A 26008-nucleotide genomic window follows, 5' to 3' on the forward strand; every position below is an offset into this window, starting at 1 on the left:
TAATCAATTTTATCAAAATCATCCTATTTATTATTTATATTTTCTAAAACTATTTTTTTTCTAAAACTCATATTCTAATTTTAAAATTATTTTCTTTTTTATTTTTTAAAAAATATTCTATATTTTCCTGATTTTTTTTTTGCAAATTTATAAATTTAAGAGTTTTAAAAATTTTATGTACTAATTTTAAAATTTTTTATAATTTTTATAATATTTTTATAAATTGATATCAAACAATAATTTTGATTAAATTATTTTATTAATATATTTTGTTAGATTAATTATTTTAAAATTTTAAACAGATAAAATAATAATTTTGATGAATTTAATATATTTTATTATCTCACCTCGGGCCCTGCTGACGTCGGTTATTGGATCGTGGTTTAGGGCGCCGCTGCCGCACCTCCGCCGATTGCCACCGTCGGTTACAACGCACGCCGTTGAGGGTGCCTCTCCTCTCCTTCCCTACCGACGCCGATGAGTCGTTTTCTCGTTCAGTTCTTTCATTTTCACCGAAGGCTCTCTTTGTTAACCATCTCGTCCAAGGTTGTTGTAAGTGTACGATCGAACCTTATTTCGGGACTGTCTGGATTTATTTGAAAAGGAAATCAAAGAATGATTCCTCCGCTTTTCGGGTTCAGGTCGATCGCACTGGATTAACCAGTGCAGTAGCCAGCGCGAAGTATGGCGTTCCACCCCAGCGTCATATTTCCAGTAGAATTCAACCAAGTGACCTGTGGGAAGGTTCCTCTTACGAAATTTTGTTGAGGAAATTCGAGTTTTCTCTGCAAGATGATTCCTTGGATGAAGCGTGGGAAGCATTTAGCAATTTCAAAAGGCTGCATGGATACCCTGAACATCAACTGGTGAGCAAACTGATTGCTTCTCTTTCTTATTCAACGAGCTCTGATTGGATTCGGAAAGCTTATGATTTGGCAGTGATGATTTCGAAGGAAAAACCTGATCTTGTTCGCTTTGAATCCTTTTCCAGACTGTCTCTTTCTTTAGCAAGATATCAGATGCCAATTCCTGCCTCCACAATCCTCCGGATCATGTTGGAACGAGGAAAATTTGTTCCAAAAGATATATTAACCACCTTTTTTTTACACCTAGTGAAGTCTCAAATTGGGTCCTATCTTGCAATGGATCTCTTAATTGAAATCTGCGAGTCTTTTTTGAATCGTGGCTTATACTCGAGGAATGCTGTTAAGATCAACCTAACCAAGCCTTCTATTCTCATTTTCAACCTAGTTCTCAATTCATGCGTAAGGTTTACTTGTTTGATTAAAGCAGGACAAATAATAGAAATGATGGCAAGAGTTGGAGCTATTGCCGATTCAAATTCCATTTTGATAATCTCACAGATCCATGAGATGATGGGAGAGCGTGTTGATTTGCAAAATTTCAAAGTGCATATTGATGGTATCACTTCGGCATCAATGAATAATCAATATTGTCATTTTTATGACTGCCTTTTGAGCTTGCATTTCATGTACAATGATTTGGATGCTGCTGTGGAGCTTATGTTAGATCTTTTCCAAAGAAGGAAATCTCAACATTCGTCTACTAGGGGATCACTTGCAGAGTCTAATGCATCACAAGGAAAATGCTATTTTCATATTGGATCAAGCAACCTAGGGATGGGAAATAGAATTACAGTTGCTCCAAAGAACTTGGAGGATGGTTTTTTGGTTGCTGCCCAAAGGCACTTGGGATTTATTCACTTTATGGACGGTAAACTTGTGCCCACCTACAAATTTCTTGCAAAGCTTACAAATGTTTGTGTGAAAGTAAGAAAGGTTGATAAGCTGTCTAATTTCTTGATTAACATGGATAAGGATATTGATCCAGGAGGTCCTAATTTATGTTCAGATGTTTTGCATGCGTGCATTATGTTAGGTTGGTTGGACACTGCCCATGACATTTTGGATGATTTGGAATTAGCTAAGGTGTCCATTGAAGCCAGTTCTTATTTAGCACTTTTGAATGCATATTCTAAGAAAAATATGTACAAGGAATCGAGAATTCTAGTAAAGCAAATGAAGAAATCAGGTTTAGTCTTTAGTATATCTGATGAATATAAGTGTGCTTTGGGATATGCATCCTTCCCTATTTCAGATATAAAAGCATCAAATTCATTGGAAAAATCAGAGCTGGTCCAGAGTCTTGAACTAGAAAACAAGAAATATAACCTTGAAAGTGAATTAATTTATGAGTTTAATAGTTCAATTTTATTCTTTTGCAGAGCTAAAATGATGGAAGATGCTCTAAAGACTTTAAAACGGATGAGAGAAAAAAATGTCCAACCAACAGTTCTTACCTTCAGTTACCTCGTCAATGGTTATTCATCTTTAGAAATGTATCGTGAGATTATAATCTTGTGGGGAGACATAAGGAGGCAGATGGAATGTGGAGCTTTGTCTGCAAATAGAGACTTGTTTGACTGCTTACTCTGGAATTTTCTAAAAGGGGGTTATTTTGCAAGATCAATGGAAATTGTTGATTACATGTTAAAAAACAATGTTTATGTGGATAAATGGAAGTACAGAATGGAGTTTCTGAAGCACCACAAAAATCTTTACCAAAGTTTAAAAGAATCGTCTTGCAGAACAGATACTCAGAGTAGGAGGCTTCAACATGTTAAAGCATTTAGGAAATGGGCTGGTATTGACCAATAGTTTAAAGACTTAATTCAGATGCCCTGCCCTTTGTGCTTAGGAATTACATGACAATTGCCACGACAACAAAGTGTTGTTAAATGAAGGTTAAAAATCAGAGCACTATTGTTTGGCTTGGAACTTTTTATTGCTCCTCTGTTGTAGAAACTGTTGTTGGATCATGGTTCTTCTTGCGACTGCTTTGAACTGAAATGAATTAGATTTTAATTTCCTGCTACCACATATACTGGATAACATCCATTTTACTAGCTGTCAAACAGGCTGTAGTCATTTTCTATGTTAATTAGATGTTTTTACCAAGGGATGCAGGTGCTTATTCTTGTGCAACAAATCTGAAGCTCATGGTCAAAGGGATAGGTTTTGGGGCTGCTTCTCTTTTGTTATTGAACTGTTTTCTGGTGTCCAGCCACCAGATAAATGGAAAGTAAGGTATTATTCCATTACAACTAGGTTTATTGGATACATTCTGAAATAATTTTGAGAAGTATATTTTCTATGATGCATACTTTTCATAGCTGTTAAAGGTATGTTTCCAACCACCAGATAGATGGACAGTAAGGTATTATTCCATTACAACTAGGTTTATTAGATACATTCTGAAATAATTTTGAGAAATATATTTTCTATGATGCATGTTTTTCATAGTTGTTAAAGTATGTAATCTTCTTTCTAGGGCTGTAAATGAATTAGCTTGGTGTTTGGATTGATAAAGCTCGTTTACATTCGCTCAATAGTAAAAGGACATATAAAGCAAGCTTGAACACTAACGTTGTCACGCCCCAGAGGAGTCCCTACCCAGCAAACGGACATCATCTCCCCTGTAACTGTGACAATATGAAACATGTATACATTGCCTCAAGACTACTCACAAGTTATAAGGAACAACTCACACGGTTGGAACATATACAACCATGCAGTTATATATACAACCCACTCGGTTGGAACAAAATGATCACAACTACGCAGTTGTATAATAAACAACCCATACGTCTGTACTAAAAATACAATGGAAAACAAAAGGAAAGTCTATAATAAAAAAAGATACAATGCGTGCCGGCACGGGTTAAATACAACTGAATACCAAAACGATAAAGTAGCCACACGGCTAAACACCAATACAATGCCAATGCCATAAGGAAAATATGTAAGAAAACAAGAGCAAAATAAAGACGTCCTTTGATGCGACGTGGGGCCGGTAGACAGGATACTCTAAGCAATTCCATAATCACTACTTGCTACCCGAGGAAAAAGACAACATAGAAATGCGGTGGTGAGTGCGGGTCACTCAGCGGGTAATAAACAAGATAGTGCATGGTCTATATGAAAACATGAAGATCAAAGTATATAGTCTCAGTAGGAAAATGAGAACATGATCATACTGACATAATCAATGCATCTAAACAATGATCATACTGACATAATCAATGCATCTAAACATAATTGGCATAATGAACACACATACCCAATCTGGATCTAACGCATAAGATCATGATCACCCATGACATAATAAACATAGATACCCAATCTGGATCTAACGCATAAGATCATGATCACCCATGACATAATAAACATACATACCCAATCTGGATCTAACACATAAAGTCAAGATAAAAAATAACATAATAAATGTACATACTAAATCTGGAGTCGGCACATACAGTATAATGATCAGTAAACTCACCGAGGATCAGTAACAGATCTGCTCGCAACACGAGCAATATAACTGACAGCATATACATGTATAATAAATGACATGTATGTAACATGACAATCATATGCAACAATCATAGCTCAAACAAGTACAACATATCACAATCACATGTAGCTAGTAACTACAAGATATGTATGCAGATATATCTACACAGATGCACCGCGCATCATATGCAAATGCGCATGCATGCCACATGGTCACCCTCGCCACCTCTCAAGACACCACAATCCCTGTATAGCTGAGAGGCTTGGGTACAACTGTACTACCCTCCGGTCACTATATAGCAGCCGAGGCAGATAGTTCGTTAAGTAGTTATCTAACTACATAGCATTATGGTCCCTGACTGCTCACAACGCCGGATATCACTTCAACCGCTGAGTGGCCGGGTGGCACAACAAGACTAGCTCCATTCCAAGCTACCACTCTCCCTCAGTGGCCGAATGACAGCTAACATGACTGACTAGCTCATACGGAAAGGGAGCAATGGTCGACGAACCAACCCATACCACATGGGAGGTCGTCAGCATGCATATGTATATATGACTGTTAACTAGCTCATACCACAAGGGAGCAATGGTCGTCAGTGTGCATATGATGCAATGATACACATGATATAAATAATCATGATATAAACACTGTCATCATCAATGCAACAATCCAATCGACATAGGAATAATCATCATGATATTTCCATCAATCACACCAAACACGTGTACTCATCTAACATAGGTATAATTGACATGAAACCTCCAATAATACACTCCAGATATATGTACACACAACATAAGTACAATCTACATGATCCTTTAAGAATCACACTAGACACATGATCACTAATTTAGGTATTATCGACATAATTCCTCCAATAGTACACACCAGCCACATATGACCCTCAACAGAGGTGTTATCGGCATGGTTCCACCAATAATACACATTAGACACGTGTGCATACACGGTATAGGTACCATCAACATGAATCCTCCAATAGTAAACACCGGACATGTGTGCACACACAACATGCAACTGGACAGTCAGCAAAGTAAACCTCTACTGCACATACCAGTCATGTGTACACTTAACCTCATATGCATTATCAGCATGTGAACTCCGTAAACAAGACATCCCTTACAATATATACTCTATATGTGTATACACAACAATTGCAGCAAATGCTGAAATGGAGTACCCTTGTTTACAGAGACTAGTGGAAGCAACACCAATTACTGAGCAAATTTACTCCACCAGCACCGTAATATCTCCATATCGCCCTCCCACAGATACGGCAATGGGACCACCTGGGTATCCCCCAGCTGACAATACCACTACAAATCCTCCTACTTTTCAACCAATATATAAACAACAACATGAAGTTTCGAGGGGGAATGAACAATGAATTATGGACTCTCCCATCTACACAACAACAGAGTGGGGCACTATTCGTAATTCCTGAACAAATAAATCTTTTTGATGATGCTTTTTCAAGATGGGAATCTATTACGAAGAATTTTGTGGCAGCACAATCATTCTCAGATACCAAGGAGAAAGTAGAATTTATTGAAAATCTTTTGGGAGAAATTGAAAAAATAACCTGGATACAATGGAGAATGACCTATGCTACAGAATATGATGCTCGCATAACAATTAGTGAAGGAAGAGAAGAGACCCAAAATATATTGTCCCAAATGAGAAGGGTATTTTCTGCAGAAGATCCTACCCAAGGGTCTATTGAAATTCAAAACTCCGCCTACAGAGATCTTGAGAAGCTATCCTGTGACAACATAAAGAACATAATCCAGTATATCAACGACTACATGAGGTTAGCGGCCAAAACTGGAAGATTATATGCAAGACCAGAGCTATCAGAAAAATTCTAGCTTAAAATGCCAGGAGACATTGGGAATTGAATCAAAGCAGCCTTTGAAGCAAAGCATCCGGGTTTAACAGTAGGAGTATTTCCCAGAATCATTTTTGCCCATAAATTCTTAGAGCAAGAATGTAAAGATGCTGCATTCAAAAGGTCACTAAAGGACTTATCTTTTTTAGCCAAATCTCGATTCTCGGCTACTATCAGAAAGCTGGAACCAAGAAGATGGGCGTAAGACAATCTAAGACCTATAAAGGTAAACCTCACAATTCCCATGCAAGAATTGAAAGGAGAAAACACTTACTCAGAAATAAAAAATGTAAGTGTTATTTATATGGGCAAGAAGGACACTTCGCCAGAGATTGTCCTAATGAAAAACGAAATGTAAAGAGAGTTGCTATATTCGAGCAACTAGATCTTCCTGATGATTGTGATATACTCTCGGTTCAAGAAGGAGAAGCACAAAGTGATGCCATCTTCAATCTATCTGAAGGAGAAGATGGAATATATGAGGTACAACAATCTCTTCAAACTCTCTAATTCAATACTATATATATGCTTGGTTTGGAAGATGGAGGGTGTCGACAATAAGTTCGGTTGACAGAAGCACAATCTAATTGCCTACATCAATGGAGGCACAATGAAAGGATATTTGCTCCTTAATCCCATATCTATACTTGCTGCAAACGGGCAACAGTGCAAAGGGCAAGAATACACTGCCCAGAATGCTTCCTTACGGTCTGCAATCTCTGTGGACCTTATTAGTTCAACAAAGAGGTACCAGTTACCCCTGCCCGCAACAATATTTAATCCTAACAATTTAATACAAGAGTAGCGAAATTATATTATATGGTGTGAGGAAGAAATAAAAAGATTACAGGAGGAAGTTAGTTACTTTAAAACTCAGTATGAAACATTAGGAAAAGTGATTACAAAAGGATTTCCAAGATTTGGAAGAAGAAGATGAGGAGGCTGCTCATATGCTGATAGAAGAAGTAGCTGCCTCTAATTCAAGCCCCAGGTTGGTAAAAAATATGCTATATAATTTAATGGTTGAAATGGATATTTCAGGAATTCCGAAATTCAAGCTGAAAGCAATACTTGATATGGGGGCTACCATCTGCTGTGTTGATCAAAGGTCAGTTCCAAATGACTCATTAGAACAAAATACGTTTACAGTATGCTTCAGTGGTGTGAATTCACAGCAAACTGCAAAAATGAAGCTGAGGAACGACAGGATGATGATTGGTGACAACATTTTTCGAATTCCTTATACTTGTAGTTTCCCTATGACCTTGGGAGACAACATCCAATTCATTATTGGATGCAACTTTATAAGAGCCATGCATGGAGGGCTAAGGATCGAAGGAAACACGGTAACATTCTACAAGAATCTAACTACTATTAATATTTTACCTTCTGCAAATGTAGCTATAGAAGAGCTGGAATTAGAGGAAGAGGAGTATATTCAAATTAAGGAAATGGTTCATATATCAGTTGGAAAAAGAAATTTATCCTTTGAGCAAAAGTTTGGACCACTTCTATAGAACTTAAAGAAGCAAGGAATTATTGGAGAAAACCCTTTGCAACATTGGCAGAAGAACAAAATTGTATGCTAGCTAGATATCAAGAACCCGGAATTTATTATTGAAGACAGGCCTCTAAAGCACTTAACTCCTATTCAGAAGGAAGCTTTCACAAAGCATGTGAAGGCTCTTATGGAATTGGGTATTATCCGACCGAGCAAAAGCAGACATCGGACAACAAAGATTATTGTAAATTCGGGAACTACTATCGGACAACAAAAGTCAATATTTTGTTGACTTTCGGTCCCGGTCTTCTGCTCTAGTTCCATTTGCATTGGTTCGGGTCTTCCACTCCGGTTCCACTTGCTTGGGTGATTTCGACTATCTGGAATAGGGCTCACTCGAATCCATTTTTCGGCCTTCTCGAGCAACCTTTTGCTCCGGCTTCTCATTCCTCGGAAACGCCGTGCGCCTCCTTCTCGTCCGCCCGTGTACTCTCGAGTCCGTCGGCTCTCTCCTGTGCCGTCCTTCTCGCTAGCTGTGTTTTTCGCTCGACTTCCTGTGCTTCTAAGTTCCTGCACACTTAGACACAGAGGTTAAACCACAACAGGAACTAACTTAACTTGGTTGATGACATCAAAATTACTTCGGGGTACTTACAATCTCCCCCTTTTTGATGTGAACAACCTATGTTAAATTAGGGTAAAGAAACAAACAAATAATAGAGATATTTTGCATTTAAGAAAAATATGCAAAAAAAAAAAAAAACTACCTCCCATTAGACTCACCTCTAATTCTCCCCATTTGATTACATTAAAAACGGGGTACTTTAAAATGACTTGGAAATAAAATTAAAACAAAGTCTGAGGGAAACAAAGTCTAATTCAGGCCTAAATATCTTTCAAAATTTTTTTTTAAGACTAAAATTTAAGTTTAATCTCAACTATTTTCAAATTGCAATATTTTTAAAATCCAAATTCAAACTTTAATATTTTAAAATTTAAAATTCAATATTTTTTTTTTCAAAACTTAGGAAAATGTAAATTTCGAAAAATCTGGATTCTTACAACGAATTTTGAAAAATATAATATATTTTTTAAAATTTAACTTTTCTTTCTCTAAAAAATTAAGATCAAATTAATTTCAATCAGAAATTTTACAAAACAATTTTTTTAAAGAACCAGATAATTTTATAACAGTTAAATGCTTAACAGTTAGTCAATTAACCATTCATTTAGTAATTGGCTTCCAGTGGCGAGACACTAGGCCTTTTTAGTTATTGGAACAACAACCACTTCTAGACAAAACCTCTTAAAGAAATTAAATATTTAATTTTCTTTCTAAAAGCCCTAGGTCTACCTTTCAATAAACAAGGCATGCACAAAAAGATAATTTAATTTAAGTATGACTTTGGAATCTAAAACAGATTCCTTCCTACCGGGTTAATAAAAAATTTTCTCGGAACATACTTCTGTGATATTCTTCTAATTTGGCCTATTTGGTATTTAAATTGTCAATTCAGTCTATTATATTTTCTAACTTGTTGAATATGGGAGCATGCACGATTTTCCAAATCTTCTATTTCTACTTTCAATTTTTCATTTTTTAATTTCATCTTGTCGAAATCTTCTAATCGACAAGATGTTGCTAGAATTCCTTTTAATTTATCATTTTTGATGCTCTCGATGCTCATTTCGGAAGAACTTGCTTCGTCTTCTTTTTCTTGGTGACTTGCTACTAGCGCAAGTCCGGCGAGGGCTTCGATCTCCGACTCGGACGACGTTTCATCTCACGTTGCCTTTAGATTTCGATACTTTGTCTCGACTGGCTTCTTGTTCTTTTCCTTGTTCTTCAACTTTGGTCAGTTGTCTTTGACGTGCCTCTCTTCGTCATAGTGGTAGCATCTTATCTTTCTTTTCTTTCTTTTACCCTGTACTTGATTAAATTTATTAGTTTTAAAGAATATTTTAAATTTTCTTACCATGACCGCCATTTTGTCATCATCGAGAGGTTTCGGATTTCGGTTCATCCATTTTTGCCTTTAAGGCAATGTTGTGTTTGGGCTCCTTCAGATCTGCACATCTTGTTTCATGAACTTCAAATGTAAAAAATAACTCTTCTGAAGTACTTACCTCTAGATCCTTAGAGATATAATAAGCATCTACTAAGGATACCCATTCAGAATCCTTAGGAAAGGCGTTAAACGCGTATCTTAGCGAATCTCGGTTGGTTACCTTTTTTCAGAGATTTGTGAGTTCGGTGATGAACTCCTTGATCTTTGAGTGAAGGTGTGTAACAGTTTCACCTTCTTCTAATCTGAGGTTGCTGATCTGGTTCCAGAGCAGGTCCCGTTTTGCTAGTTTGGCTCCGGACATACCTTCGTGTAGTTCTAGGAACTTTTTCCAAAGCTCCTTTGCTGATTCGTAAGCGCCGATTCTGTTGACTTCTTGCGGAGGTAGCACACTCAGTAGATAGAATTCGGCTCGTCCACTTGCTATGAAGTTTGCTTGCTCCTTCTTGGTTCATTAATACGTGTCCTTTGGTGCTACAAAATCATATTTCAATATTAGTAATAAATCAAAGTCCGTTTTGACGAATACTTCCATCTTTTTTTTCCAAATCGTGAATTCCCCCTCAAACTTAGGTGGATAGATGCTCAGTCCGACCATCTCTTGTGCTTCGGTCGGCGGTTAGTCCTCTTGAAGCGTCCTGACTCTGATATCAATTGTTGGTCCCCTGGTGGCCGGCTAGAGAGGGGATGAATAACCTTGCACAAAAATAAAAACAAAACAATCTCGATCTTTATGGCTTTATAAAAATAGACATTTGCATAAAAGGAATTAAGAAGTAAACTAAAGACAGAGACACACAAGAAATTACTTGGTTTGCAATAAGAGGATTGCTAATCCAAGGAAGTTGAAAGCTCACTAATGTCTCCTTCAGGCGGAGAAGCCTCTTACAGCGTTGACAGCTTACACAGTAGTAGAACAAACAAAGGAGTTGATTACAAGTGATTGTTCTAAGCTACTGAGATCAGGGCTGTATTTATAGCTTGATTGGGGTGCTTGGAAGGGTTTCAGGCGCTTGGATGGGGATAAAATTTTATTCCCATCGCAACAGATCGTGCCAAGTCGCATTTCGATAAAGTTTTTGGTCCGAGCGCCCTCGTCTTCCGCTCCGGTTCCGCTCGCATTGGTTAGGGTCTTCCGCTTCGGTTCCACTTGCTTGGGTGATTTCGGTCATCCGGAATAGGGCTCACCCGAACCCATTTTCCGGCCTTCTCGAACAACCTTCTGTTCCGGCTTCTCGTCCCTCGGAAACACCGTGCGCCTCCTTCTCGTCCACCAGCGTACTCTTCCGTAGCACCTCGTTCCTCGGGTGCACTAAGCCCGTCGACTCTCTCCCGTGCCGCCCTTCTCACTAGTTTCGTTTTTCACTCTACTTTTTGTGCCCCTAAGTTCCTGCACATTTAGACACAGGGGTTAAACCACAACATGACCTAACTTAACTTGGTTGACCACATCGAAATTATCTCGGGGTATTTACAGTAAGTGGATGAGTTAAACAAATATCTAGAAAAGTTCACATTGGGATTTAAGTACGCTGACATGATACTTGTGAAAGAACAATAATCTTTATATTATTAACCTCTAAAGTATTACTAATACATGTATTAAGTCTTTCACGCTCAAAGAGGAATCATGGCTATGATAAAGGAGGTTGACATATACCACATGAGATTAAGTTTAAGTTATAATTAAATGTGTGTATGAAGTTATGTAGGGACTCAGTGAAATACGTATGGAAATTTGGCTGCCAACTCTGTGGCTTGGATTTGGTAGGATATTAGAAAAGGATGGAATGAAATATCCAAAGGACGAGGAGCATTGATATGCAACATTGTCGGTAGTTAGAAGAAAGCGAATTGCATAAAGAGTGAAAGGTGACAGAGAGAGCTAGTCGTGGGCTTTATCCATTCGAGGGACTTAAGACCTTATCGGAGATGATCTCAGTGGTGAAGTCAAGCTGCGGAAGGGTAACTCTTTTTAGTGAGTTCTGATAGTTAAGCGACCTATATTTATGGTTAAGGTAGAGCTTGGCTTAGTAAAGACTTAATTATTAGGAAGATCATAGTCAAAACTTCAATAGATTGGAAGGTGTCTCTAGTCAATTATTAGTTAGATGACTAGGTAATCGACTCAGGCATGATGGTTTGCACACAGAATGTTTGAAGCTAAGTCGACTGGGTAGTGAATTGAATAAGTTCAGCTCATTGATGACTCAACACGAAAATCAAAAGGTAGCCAATTGATATGGCATAATGAAGTTGCAGCAATATGATGATCTAGTGTTTACAGTGAAGCAATTGATTAATGGTGGAAGCCAATTGACTGAGTTAGTCGTTGGTAGACTGAATTATGTAGTGATTCGAAAAAAATTGATTGTTGGTGGAACCAATCGACTAATCAATGATAGAACAACAAAACAAAAGGTGAAACTAAGCATGATTAAAGGCTATAAAAGGAGGATTATGAGGAGTGTGCAAAGGCTAATATTTGCTGATTTTTTTTCTTGTTGGTGCACTCATGCCTTGCCTTGAGTGATCGTGTTTGATTAGTATGCTTCGGTTTTAACAAATTTCCTGTGTGTGAATTTGCAAGGATTTGGTAATATGCTCATGATGTTTGCAAAGCTTGTGACTCGATGAGATCGAGTTATGATGTTGATTTGGTGCAACTAAGATGCTTCAACTTAAGGCTTAAGAGATATGTTAGAGTTCAAAGAAGGATGGTATAAGACATTAGGGAACATAGGATGAGGAGATTGAAGCTAGTTCGATAGTTTTGTTGGGAGTCACAAGAGGTGGACTTTGTAAGTGATTTTGGAAGATGACATGTGGAGCAGGCCATAGACTTGGTGCATTCGAGGGATTGAGACTTGGACTGAGATCTGACAGAAGGTGAACTCTTAGACAATGTAAAGCTGTGATAGCCAAAGATTGAGAACTACTATAGAGGTTGTTTGACTTGTAATTTTTGGGTTCATGATTTTGAGTTAGATATGCTTAATTGAGAGTGTTCGATGAGTTCATGGTTGTAGACCCAACATGAGCTTGATTCCGAAGGATTATGAGGGCCTATGAGCAAAATCAGATATTAAGTTGACTAGGATACTTAGTGGACTAGCTGAATGACTTGGCTAGCTGAATTAACTGTCATGGGTATCATTCTACTGAATTTATTAAGTTGGTTGGATTCCCATGGAGTCAACTAAAGTTAGAAGTGTAAGGGATCTTGAATATATAACTGATACACAATAACTATTCACTTCTTTATGCTCATTTTAAGGCTTCTAGTGCTCATGTCCAGTAATATGTTTCTTGTGCTTATATTTCATATATGTAAGAAGCTATTCTGTACAAGGTTTTTCTGCCTCTCTTGAAGGAGTTCCTTTCTAGTGGAGGTTTTAGGCTTGATCTGGTCATAGGGTAGAAGGTGGATGAATGCATGTGGGACATTTTGCTCCCACTGGGAATCGACCCTAAGCCCATGGTTTAAAGTGCCGTGCCGTGCCGGAACGGGCGAAACGTCTCGTTCCGCTTGGCGACCGACACCGGCACGACCCCAGCAGAGGGGTCGCTCAACCCTGCAACAGTAGCAGAGAGGTCGCATAACTCTTCCGCTACCGCCGTGGAGGCATCGTGCGACCCTGCGGTCACTGTTAGGGGTTTGCACGACCAACGTGGTCACGCCGAAGGAGTCATGCAATCCCCGTGGCCATGGCTGGTCGTGCAACCCTACGACAGCACCGAAGTCGTGCGTGCTCGCGAGTGGTATCAGATTTTAAATTTTTTTAATTAAACTTAGGTTAATTTTTTTAATCAACTCCTAGTTATGGTGAAGATAATCTAAAGAGACTTTATTAAATCCTAATAAAATTATCTAATTAATTTCATTTATTTTAATTTAAAAATTATAATAAATTATTTATTTATTTATTTATGTACTTTCATATCTTTTCCTTTTTTAAAAGATTATTTTTTAAATATTTATGTTAAATATTTTAGTTTTAAATTAATATATTTTATATTTAAAAAATATCGAAACTATATCGGCACGATACGGTACTGAAATCGTATCGTTCCGGTCTAGGACCGAAACTTCGGCATGGGTCGAAATTTTAAACCTTGCCCAATCCTATTGACAACAACACCCTTGCATGAATCAACTGTGTCAATCCGTGGATGAATGTATCCTTGTAACTATAAATAGAGGTGCAATGGTCTTGAGTACACAACTCATACACAGGAGTATTTTTAGTGAGAATTTTAGACGTGATCCACCTAACCAATCACTAACTCGTGGAGTAGGACCTGAAGTCCCAACATAGCGCTTGTGATTTTTCTTATTATTTTTATATATTTACTGCATTTAATTTTGTATTTGGTTTATATTTCAGGTTATGTGCTATTCACCTCTTCTAACATTTTTATACTATGACCAACGATCCCAACACTTCTGAGAGGTTTCTCAACTTCTCAAAGAAGTCCAAGAATGAGGAAATTAGTGGACTTCTAGGAGTGACTCACTAAATGGTCATAGGCTATGGAGTAGGAACGAGGGTTCCAAACCACGTTACATTATTTTGTTGGCATTGACTTGTTTATTATTTTCATGACTTTTAATTGTGTTTGATTAACCTTAGTAAGACATTAGCAAGAGTAAGTTTAGTGTTGTATTTGCAGGTTAAGTGCTATTCACACCTACTCTAGTCATCCGCCACTTCTCATGATCTTAACAACTTATAGAAGGGATTGCTTAAGATAAACTATATCAAATTATGTGATGCTTGTCGAGAAGGCAAACAAACCAAGTGCTCTCACAAAGGTAAAACTCTTTTAAGTACATCTCAATCATTGAAATTATTACATCTTGATCTCTTAAATAGTCATGACATTACATCACTTAGTGATAGTAAATATTACTTAGTCATAGTAGATGGTTTTAGTGTGTTTACATGGGATATCTTTCTTAAGCATGAGTATGAATCTTTTGATATGCTCATTAGTTTTTGTAAAAGAATTGAAAATGAGAAGAATCTAAAAATCAATCGGATTTGTAGTGATCATGGAGGAGAGGTTGAGAACTATGGGCTTTATTATTTTTTTTTATAAAACTAATGGATATATACATGAGTTTTCTTGCTAAGATTTTCTCAATTAAATGGTGTTGTAGGAAGCAACAATAGTCCACTTAAAATAATATTCTTCTATATGTTGAATGAATGATTATTACCTAGTTACTTTTGGATTAAGACAATTAGCACGTTATGTCACCTTCAAAATAAGGTGCACCACACTTCAAGAGAGCGACTAGGATTAGGAGGGCCTTGAACTTTGTTAGGCAATGAGCATAAGTCTCATGCCAAATGAAGAAATCATTGCCAAGGTTTGAGTACCTACTCGTTAACCTAGGAACCACCACCAATAGAAGTTACCTTATACTTGAGAAGAAAAATTTGATGGCAAGGAAAATGTTATGGACTTAGTTCATTAGGGTGGGAAGGACTTCTCACAAATGAAAGCCGCAACCCAACCCTTGACGAAGAGAACCTACTAAATCAATAGGAAAGATTCCTGGTGGAAGGAGACAAGAAGGAAATGGTTTTGACAAAAGGATGTAAAGACTTAGTTGCAACTGAAGTTTTGACGTTGAATATATTGATAGAAGTCCAAATATGTAAGAATAACTATTTTTATCTATAAATTAAACATGTTGTAACATGAAAGGGACTAAGAACAAATTATTATTTCCTCTCTTAACCCTTGAATCTCTTTATATTGCATCCTCTCCCCTTGTTTTCTCCCTTTTATATTTATGTGGATCATACCTCTCTTCTTTTTGATAATCTCTCTCAAAACAAAAGAATGTGTCATCTACCTCATTGCGGTAGCTCATTACCACCAAGCCAAGCATTAACACCTTACATGGGCACCCAGATCCTTGGTTTCATTTTGTGACTTGCATTTACAAGAAATGAGAATGCAAGAGAAATTGACTTATGTCTTATGTTGGTGGTTAAATTGTCTAAAGAAATTAAGGAAAGAAGTTAGACTTCCATATTATTTAGATGCTAGAAAAGATAATGCCATGGTTGTGACATGATAAAACCTTTTGTCACTTACTGATCTTGAGAGAGGGAAGCATAAGAGGAAATTTTAAGAACACAAACCTCATCAAATAAAATGAAAAATTAATTTGATCATTGAGGAAAACTAAATATATAATAATTAAGTAGTCGAGCTGAGAATACTAGTCAAAACAATTAGGTGTAGATTTGATTAGTGATAAATGAAAAAATAGTTGTACATGAACATGAACATTTTAAAGTTGACAAAAAAAATTCTGTAGTTAGGTGAGTTAAAATGGTTTTAGCTGAAGCTGTAAGGAATAGAAGGGACCATGAATTCTAATTAATGTAATAGATTCTAGTTAATGTATTAATTAAATTTATAATTGACATATGACTTCATATAGAGTTGTCACAGATTGATGTTGACATTGATGATGGACTTAGATGACATCAAATAATAGTCTTAACTCTTCGGTAGGCCTTTTAGTAAAATAACAGAGGTCAAGTCTATAACCCTAAACAAATAAACTAGTTCTAATTTAAAAAAAATAAAAAAAAAATATAAAAGAATATATCTTAATGCAACCTAGATTCAGACATACAAGTAAATTAAATTGGGGTTTAGACCATGTTCAGATCTATTTTATTAAATATTACTTTTTAATAAGAGTAGTTTATTTTGTTCAGGTGTTTGGGATATAAAAAAGTTTATGAAAGAAGTATGGCTGTTATTTGAGGTAATTTTGTGTTATTGAATAAAATTTCTCTTTTGTTTTCTTCTCTCTTATGCAAGAGATTTGTGAGTGAGGAATGCAGGTTGTACTGTGTTAGCAAAGTTGTTTTTATGAGAATCCAGGTGCTAAAATCAAGTGTGGTGCTACTCAAGTATCTCATGAGAAGCACTAGGTGAGTGCTAGCTTGGTGGCTGCCTCCCTAAAACCTACCTTTGCAAGGTTTTACTCATGCCACTTGGGATAACTATCTAAGCTGCACAGCCAAAAGCGACCATTCTCATTCTCGTTTATCTTCTATTTTTCATATGATTATATAATGTAATGAATATTTCTGAAGAAAGTGGTGTTGTCTCGATTCCAAGCATAGTTTCTAGCATCATGACACACCTTTCCTTCTCTCTATTTTATTTCTCTTGTTTTCTCGTTCTCTTCTCTACTTTCTTATGCTCTCTTTCTCATCCTTTCTAATTCTTATTACTTTAATAAGTTAATCAATTAGCTAAGGATGAAATAATTTTATATAGTACCTCATATACCACAACAAAAGTTTAGTACAGGTGATAATGTTTTTTTTGTCTTTTAGTAATATAGTAGAAAATAGTAAATATTATTCTTATTACTATGAAATTTCTCTTGGGTTTATAATTTTAGCACCTTATTTAGCGATAACATTACTCTTGATATGAAGGGAATAAAGCTTTATAGTTTTTTTTATGGTGTCAGCATTGCTACCTTTGATGGATAAGTGTTGGACGTTAGCAAATGATAGATCTTGCTATCTTTTGTGATGACTAAGTTTAATCTTACATTGGAAGATGACTAATTGAGAATTTAATAAATTAAGTGATTCTAATATGGTATCACAAGTCTAAAAATTTGGCTACACTGCATGAATAGACAATTTTCTTTTTTTGGTGGAGTGTTGACAAATGGTAGCATCACAATCATTGTTCCAAGCCCTAATTAGATGATCCACTTGGGAAAAACTGCATTATGAGAGTGTCACCGGCATTCACATGTTGATATGGGATTTGGGTATTGTGATAAGGAAGTTGTCTTAAGGAGGTATTGTAACCCCTAGACCCCATTTAAGTCCATTAAAAATTATTTGCTAAATAGAGAGGTTATAAAGCTTGGATGATTTTATAGCAGTAGTTTATGCATTTCAAGTTAATGGAAAAATTTGCCACCAAGACTATGTAAAGCCCTATCAAGGGCTTGACGCCTTACCCCCAACACTTCTAATTGTAGGATTAAATGAATGACATAGACAGAGGGAGGAGAGGTTGAATAGTTGAACCGTAACATAAACTTTATTTTAAATCACAGATAATTCAATTGTGATAGTTGTTCGATGGTGGCATAGATGCACATAAATAATAATAAGACAAATGCAATACTAACACAATGAAATGTGGTTGGCTTCACTTCTAATAATTAGACAAATTCAATGTTAACACACACAATGTAGTGTGGTTTAGAGGTTGCACTTCTAATAATAAGACAAATGTAACACTAACACATAATGTAATGTAGTTTGAAGGTGACACTCCTATTCTACGACCGATTTACTTGCTTAGGGAGTTACTCATGATCAATCCTCTAAAATCGATTCATTTACAAGAGGTGATAGAATAACCTCTTACAATTGCAAACCTTTGGAATGATTACAATAATGTTTTCCTCTTAAATGAAATACGAAGCCTAGGTTGAAGAATCCTGCAAATGTGTCATAGCCGGGGATCGAACCGCAGTTGTTGGTGACAATTTGACGCCCTTCCATATATAGCAGTAACACATGTCAAATATAATTTAATTTTTTTTTTGCCAAACATATCAAAACAATTTGATCGAACCTAACCACTTGTGAGCCATGAACCACAAGCCATCTCTCTCCTTCACTAGTGACGTCGTAGACTTGGGTTTGATAGTGAGACTTTAAAAGGCATGCCTCTTCCTCTACGTTGTCCTCTTCCTTTGGCTCACATGTCTTTTCCTCCTCTTCCTCCATCTTATCTGCCTCTTCCTCCTTTTACTCCTCCGCTTTATTTAGTTCTTTCTCCTCCTTAGCCTCCTCCTCAGAGTGGTTGACACCTTACCCATATGAAATAATATTGTTTCTAGTCTCTAGTCAGACTTTGAATTAAGTCAAAACTTTAAACTTTGCATCTGACTAATTATTTGGTGTCAACATCCAAAAATCCAAAATTGAAAATCAACTGGATTAAAATCAAATTTAAAATTGGGGAATTCTGTTGTTCATTGGCTCAGTTTTGACATTGGTTTAGTTTCATTGTGGGCTAATGGCAAAATGACAGAATTAAATCACATCAATAAGAATATATATTCATGTATGTGTGTATATGTTATAAAATTAGGAGATCCTGATTGTATAAAATCAGGAAATAATCTTTGAGATAATGATTGCATAGAATCAGAAAAGAATCTTGGGAAATTAGGAAATAATTGGTTTTAGTAATTTCCATTTTTTATGTTTTCTTTCTTTTATTTGTTCTTATTTCAACACTTTGTATCTTCTATTTATTGATGTAATGTCTAGTTGAAAATGAATAATAAAATTCCTCCTCTTCTAGTTTTTTTCCTTCAATCTTCCAGGTTTTCTTCATGGTATCAAAGCCCTAGGTTCGATCTAGGGTTTGCTTTTTTTTTCCCATGGCAAATCAACATCCATGGAAGACTGCGTTAACTAGCACCACGAGTAGAGATTCAATGGTGTCTGGAGAAGAAATGACTGTCAACTCAAATTTAAACCCATCGGTATCTTTCAATGGTTTGACAGAGGTATTCTCTAGTTCACTCCAAGTTAATATTCAACATCTTAACGGGAAGAACTATACAAAATGGTCACAAATTGTGCACTTGGTTTTAGAAGGGAAAGGTAAACTTGAATATCTTATAGGTGAAGTGATAAAACCAACTGATAGAGACTCTAGATTTAATGGCTGGAAATTTGAAACTTCGCTCCTATTGCATGGTTAGTCAATTCCATGGAGCCCCCTATAGGAAAGTCATTTATGTTCCTACCTACAACCAAAGAGGTGTGGGAGGTAGCTAGAGACAGTTATTCAGATTTGGAGAACTTTTTGCAAATTTTTAGCCTAAAATCAAGGCTATGACAAGCGAAGCAAGGGGAATGTCATGTGACTTCCTATTACAATCGATGACATTGTGGCAAGAACTAGATCTATGCTATGATAATATTTGGAATTGTGTTGATGATAGTGTTCATTTTATGAAACGGCAAGAGAATGATCAGGTGTTTATTTTCTTGAGGGACTAAAAAAGGATCTAGATGAAGTAAGGGGTCAAATCTTGGGAAAGACACCTTTACCAATGATCCGTGAAGTATTTTCAGAAGTTCGAAGAGAAGAAGCTCGACAAACGGTTATACTTAACAAATCTACTTTAGTCTCTACTAATTCAAGTCTGGAAAGCTCTGCCCTTGTTGCTAGAGGTTTTCAAGAGGAAGCAAAGAAAGATGACAAAAGTTTTGGAAAACCATGGCGCGACCATTGTAAATGCTCGTGGCACATGCGGGAAACATGCTGGATAATCCATGGGAAGCCCAAAAATTAGAAGAAAAGAATTGATGGTGAAGGTAGTGCACTTCAAACTATTATCTCATATCAAAAGGGGCAATCTATTTCTAACGCACTTCCTTTCACCAAGGGACAAATATACCAACTGTACAAACTTCTTGAGTCTCAAAAAAACTATTCTTGTTTAATAGCTCAAAAAGATACAACAACCTTCCTTAGTCTCAATTCTAATCACGCTTGATCATTGACTCAGGTGCAATTGATCATATGACAGTAATGTCAAACCTTTTCTCTTCATATAGACCTTGAAATTAAGATCGCAGATGACTCTCTTTCAACCATTGCAAGAAAAGGTTATGTTGTAGTATCACCTATGCTCACTCTAAATGATGTTCTTCATGTTCCAAAGTTGTCTTGTAACCTTTTATCTGTAGTAAATTGGTCCATGATCAAAATTGTCAAGTTAATTTCTTTTCGTCTCACTGTGTATTTCAGGATTTGACCTCGGGGAGGATGATTGGCAGTGCTAAACAGAGTGGAAGACTCTACTTCCTTGAAAATGGATCTGAATCAAGAAAACAATCTCAACCAAGAGGTTCCTGCTTTGAATCTATTTATGTTTCGAACCATAATATTATGCTATGACATTTTAGATTAGGACATCCTAGTTTTCGATATTTAAAGCACTTGTTTCATAAATTATTTCACAATAAAGATCCTTCGTTGTTTCATTATGAAGTATGTGAGATTGCAAAACACCACCGCACATTCTTCCCTTCACAACCATACGAAAAAGGGCAGCCCGGTGCACGAAGGTCTCGCCATGCGAGGTCCTAATGAAGGATCCATTGTACGTAGTCTTACCCTACTTTTTACAAGAGGCTATTTCCTGGAATCGAACCCGTGACCTTTTGATCACAAAGTAACAACTTTATCGTTACGCCAAGGTTTCCCTTCCCTTCACAGCAATACAAGCCATCAAAGTCATTTAATAATTCACAGTGATGTTTGAGGTCCTAATAAGATAAGCACCCCCTCTAATAAGAAATAGTTTATCACATTTACTTATGATTATACTCCACTTTGCTAGGTGTATTTATTAAAGGAAAAAATCATAAGTTGAACAATTCTTTAAAAAAAATTTCAATACAGTGCAGACTCAATTTCAAACTAACATACAGATTTTTTTGAAGTGACAATGGGAAGGAGTATTTTAACACGATCTTATGTAATTATTTCCTTGAAAAGGGAATAGTTCATCACAGTTCATGTATAGATACACTTAAATAAAATGATATTGCTGAAGGACAAAATAAACACCTTATGGAGGTAGCCCGGGCATTACTTTTTTCAACCAAAGTACTAAAATATTTGTGGGTGAAGTTATTTTAACTGCTGCATATTTAATTAATAGAATGCTATCTAAAGCTAAATAATTTAAGACTCCATTCAATACAATGTACAACATGTTTCTTTATTGGTAGTCTTTCAGCTTATTGGTCGTCTTTCAATACAATGTACAACATGTGTACCTATGAGGTTGGCGTGTTCTCTCATTTAACAAGCTAAGGTTCAATTATCACATAAGCTGTAGGCAAGCAAGAACTGAGGTCTTTGAAAAAGTACAAGAAGATTGCTGAACAATCTGGTACCTTCCATATCACTGTAATAGCTTTGTTTATGTTAATTCATCCACTCTAAGATCCATTTTAAATGTGATAGAATTTGTGAGAGATGAGTTGCACCATGGAGACGCAAAGCTGAAATTTTAATTCATGTTATGCTGAGGATGTGCTTGATCATGGTGCTATGAACTCATGTTGCATGTACTAACATTTACGAAATGCTGATAAGAGGAGAAAACTTGTATTTTCATTATTCTTGATAATTGTTAGTCTATGATATTAGTGAATTCTGTCATTCAACTATCACTATAGCTGAAGACAGACAGTTTAAAATTACACTGTCCTAGGAAGATGAGAATGCTGCTAAAATTTGCTCACGGAGTCCGTCCACCTACACCCATATGATATTGAGCTTTTACTGATTTATTTTTTAGTTATTCTTAGTGGCTAAACCTTCTATTGCTTATTAATGGTACTTGAGATTTGTAGGTATAAGTGGATGATAACTGATACGTATTTGTTGAACATACTGGAACATATTGTGTTTTAAACTGTATTATTACACTTATTATTTATTGTTTTTGCTTCTGTTGAATTTTAAGCTCTATTTCTACCAATCTTTTGCTCTTGTAGGCTGTATGAGTAGAGTTGTAACTTTGGAAGAGGCAGTTCAAAGAATTAATTTTTCAGATGAGTCAAGAAAAAAAAGTATGCGCTTGGTTTAATATATAAATCACTATAGTGGATAATTATGCTTTCCACTGGTAGGAGCTGTGTCTTCCTTTACACCATTTGTTGTAAGAAATTTTATTATAATGTCTCAAGTATTGTGGATGTTGCTGCGGGATGAACATATTTGCTGACTTGTCATCACTTTTGTAGTTACATCATGTGTGGTTGTAAATTATTGAAGATTAGTACTTAGGGGCAGTGGAGACAATTACTTGGGAAAAAATTAGTCAATAGTTTGCATTTTTTTTTTGTGTGGAGAAGATGATGAATATGAATCGCCAGATACTAAGAGGTAGAAAGGATAATGACAAGAGGAAAAGAGAGTCTGCTCTTTATTCCGCTGATGTCAATCATGGACTGTTGCAAAACGGCTTAGTGAAGGTCCCTCTTTAAGGTTTTGTACACTAATGGACAACACTACTTATTTTGGTTGTAGTCTAGAAAACAATATTCTGAAGAATTATACAGATTTTACAAGTGGGTTGCTGCAGCATGTACTTTCTTAAGAGGGTGGTGAATGGAATGATTTTCCTGAGAATATAGTGAATTAGAAAGATTTCCAGTCAAAGAAAGGAATCACTGCAGCAGGATGTTATTATCAACAAATTTTGTTAGACTTCATGCACATAGTTTGCATAGTTCTCCAAACAGGTTTGTTGAAGCATATTGCTTGGATTGATAAGGTTGGAAAATGCATTTTTTTTCCCACCAGAATTACATTCCGTATGTTGTGCATCAAAATAAATCCCTTTCTTGTGACAGAAACAACCTTATATTAGTTCAAACAGAACACATGAAGCCAATGCATATCTTGAGGTTTCCATTAGTGCAGCTGAAAGTTCAAGTTGACGTATTGATGGTGAGGTTAAGATTAAGACTGACGTACATTCCACCAGCACCATAATTTTGGTGAGAGAGTTAATGCAGTTGAAAATAATGAGCAAGGATCTGATGGAATTCCACAAGTTCCTGCTGTTTTTCATCCTGTTAATAAAGCTGCGCAGGATGTTTTATTCCGAGGGTTGGGCAAGTCCATTGACGCCTAAGACATTTGAGATTATTAGGACGCCAGAAAAGAATGGTATATGTTTAGATCAATGTAACAATTTCTTTGAGCGAGTTGAAATCACTAAACTGATGCACGGTACTGCAAATATTTGATATGCATGGCTTAGCTCCTCCAAGGAAGCAGTGCAAGAGATGATGGAACATGAGGTCCAAAAGAATCCTGTGCAAAGGCATCTTTTTAACAATGGAATTCATCTTGCTCATGCAAATAATTCTGATATTTGCCTAAGGCTTTTGTTTTTCATTAAGAAATTTATTTTATTTTTTATTTTTTACTTATATTGGTTCAAATCTGCGTCTGGGTTGGAGATTTCTTTTGACAATTTATTTATTTATTTTAATTTTTCACTTTCTTTTGGTAATAATTCCACATTTATGAACTGTCTTGTTTTAAATGGATCTGAAGAGTTAGTTATTCAAAGAGCCATTAATTTGAGTTGAGTTGCTTGAGTTGATTAAGCTTGTCAAATAATTTAAATGGATTAGGTTAAAATTTTTTTAATTTATTTAAAGGTGAGTCCAAGTGGGTCAATCTATCTAGGCCTGTGACCTGCATTGGTCGGCCCAAAATGATTTTGGGTAGGCTTGTGGCATGCTTGGATTGATCTATAGGTTAAAGAAAAAAAAAATCCAAAACTTTAAATTAAAGTGAAAATTTTAATGGGCTTGTGGGTTTGATGGCTAGGTAACTTCATCTGCTTATGGTATGACATTAATGTTTTTATTCCAGAGAATATTCTCTGAAACAAATTTGTTATAATAAGTTGAAAATCTAATAGCATACTTATGCAAAATCTATCACAAGCATTGAGCGCGCTGTGATGCAAATGATGCATCTAAATATGTCTATGGAATGCAACCAAATGGAATCTATCACAAACATTGAGCGTGCTGTGATGCAAATGATGCATCTAAATGTGTCTATGGAATGCAACCAAATGCATAAAGATATAAGGAAACCAATTCAAAGTATGATCAATTCATAGCCCAAATTTAAAAATATTAAAAATATTATATATATATATAATGGTTTGTGAGTTGATCCGCCTAATCTGTAATCCACCTTAAGTTAGGTTGAATTAAAAATTTTTCAATCTGTTAAAATGATAGATCAATCTATCCTACTAAATGATCGATCAGTTATGGATCTGCCCGCTCCACCATGATCAGTCCATCAGCTCATTATTCTAACGATAAAAATGGTGTAATGCACATTATTGTAGGAAATGCAATAGTAGTCAGCTGGGATCAAAATGGTGTTAGCCCAGCAATGAAAACTTTGCTATTGGTATTGTTGATTTTCGAAAGCAGAAATGTACTATATGGGATAAGAATTTGCATAGCCATATCTATGTGCATAAGCAGTGAGTTAAAAGTCCCCTCGGATGGGTCTAGTGGCTAGCATATGAGGTATTGTCATCATGAGGTCTAGGGTCATATATCAGCAAAGCCGAGGTAAATGCCTCCCTTATGTGTTAGTCACTATTCCAAAGGTTAGTAGTCGCTCATGATTTACCTCCTCCGTGTTGACCTTGGAAGGATTGGCGGGGGGCACTGGGGGCAAGCGTATTCACCTTTTGCCACCATAAGCAATGAGTTAAAATGAATCGTAAACAACAATAATAACGCAGTTTATATCCTACTAAGTAGGGTCGAGATTTTCTTACGTCATTTTAGACTTGATTCTTTATTATATTTTATATTTAAATGAATTTTATTTTGTATAATCATTACTAACCTTATCTTCTAGTCTTCCTCTTTCACTTTTAATGTGTAATTATTTTGGCCTCACTAGGCTAAATGAGACATTTATTGGACGTCTAAATATATGTAAATACTATCTTAAACGTATTTCTCAGCTTTTACTTTAATTTTTCTAATATTTTCATTTTTAATCTATCCATTCTCACATGTCTATACATTTATTATAATATTTGTATTTCTATAACTCTCATCTTTTGATCTTTTACTTGCGTACTCGTTTTATAATTCAACATTTAGTTTTATAAAACTTCCCTTTACACTTTAGAGATATTATTACAAAGAGCATTTGCCGTTCTACTCTATTTTTGTAAAAACGATTGTAGATATTTAAAGTTCTTCAGTTACACATAACACGTTATCTCCTAACCTAATAATTATTTTGCTATATTTAATACCATTAAATTTAATTTTATATATTTTATCTTTACTCTATGCCTAATTTTTTTTTAAAAACTTTTTTGCGCTAAAATTTGAGCTTAGCATCTACTCTTTCATGTATCTTATCAATCAAAATAATATTTGCAAATAATATATACCATGATTTACCATATATCTAGTGAGTTCATCCATGACTAATGTAAAAAAGTATTTATTTAAAGTTAATCCTTGATAT

The 26008-nt window shown here is 35.8% G+C and overlaps 1 protein-coding gene across 18 annotated transcripts; it reads left to right on the plus strand.

The window, feature by feature from the left end:
• The first annotated feature begins 363 nt into the window (after window positions 1-363).
• LOC122046877 (pentatricopeptide repeat-containing protein At4g17616-like) lies at window positions 364-22665 on the plus strand. Of its 18 annotated transcripts, none has more exons than XM_042607803.1 (7): window positions 364-558; window positions 642-3107; window positions 14525-14666; window positions 16600-16649; window positions 19263-19448; window positions 20702-20801; window positions 21691-22665. In XM_042607803.1, the coding sequence occupies exons 1-2, from the start codon at window positions 478-480 to the stop codon at window positions 2676-2678; spliced, it is 2118 nt and encodes a 705-aa protein (XP_042463737.1). In that variant the 5' UTR covers window positions 364-477; the 3' UTR covers window positions 2679-3107; window positions 14525-14666; window positions 16600-16649; window positions 19263-19448; window positions 20702-20801; window positions 21691-22665. The 18 variants fall into 18 exon arrangements, with proteins under 18 accessions (XP_042463737.1, XP_042463735.1, XP_042463740.1 ...); XM_042607801.1 differs by having other exon boundaries at window positions 21699-22665; XM_042607806.1 differs by having other exon boundaries at window positions 22465-22665.
• Window positions 22666-26008: the final 3343 nt, after the last annotated feature.

This window comes from Zingiber officinale, chromosome 2B (genome assembly GCF_018446385.1).
Source record: "Zingiber officinale cultivar Zhangliang chromosome 2B, Zo_v1.1, whole genome shotgun sequence".
NCBI classification, from domain to species: Eukaryota; Viridiplantae; Streptophyta; class Magnoliopsida; order Zingiberales; family Zingiberaceae; genus Zingiber; species Zingiber officinale.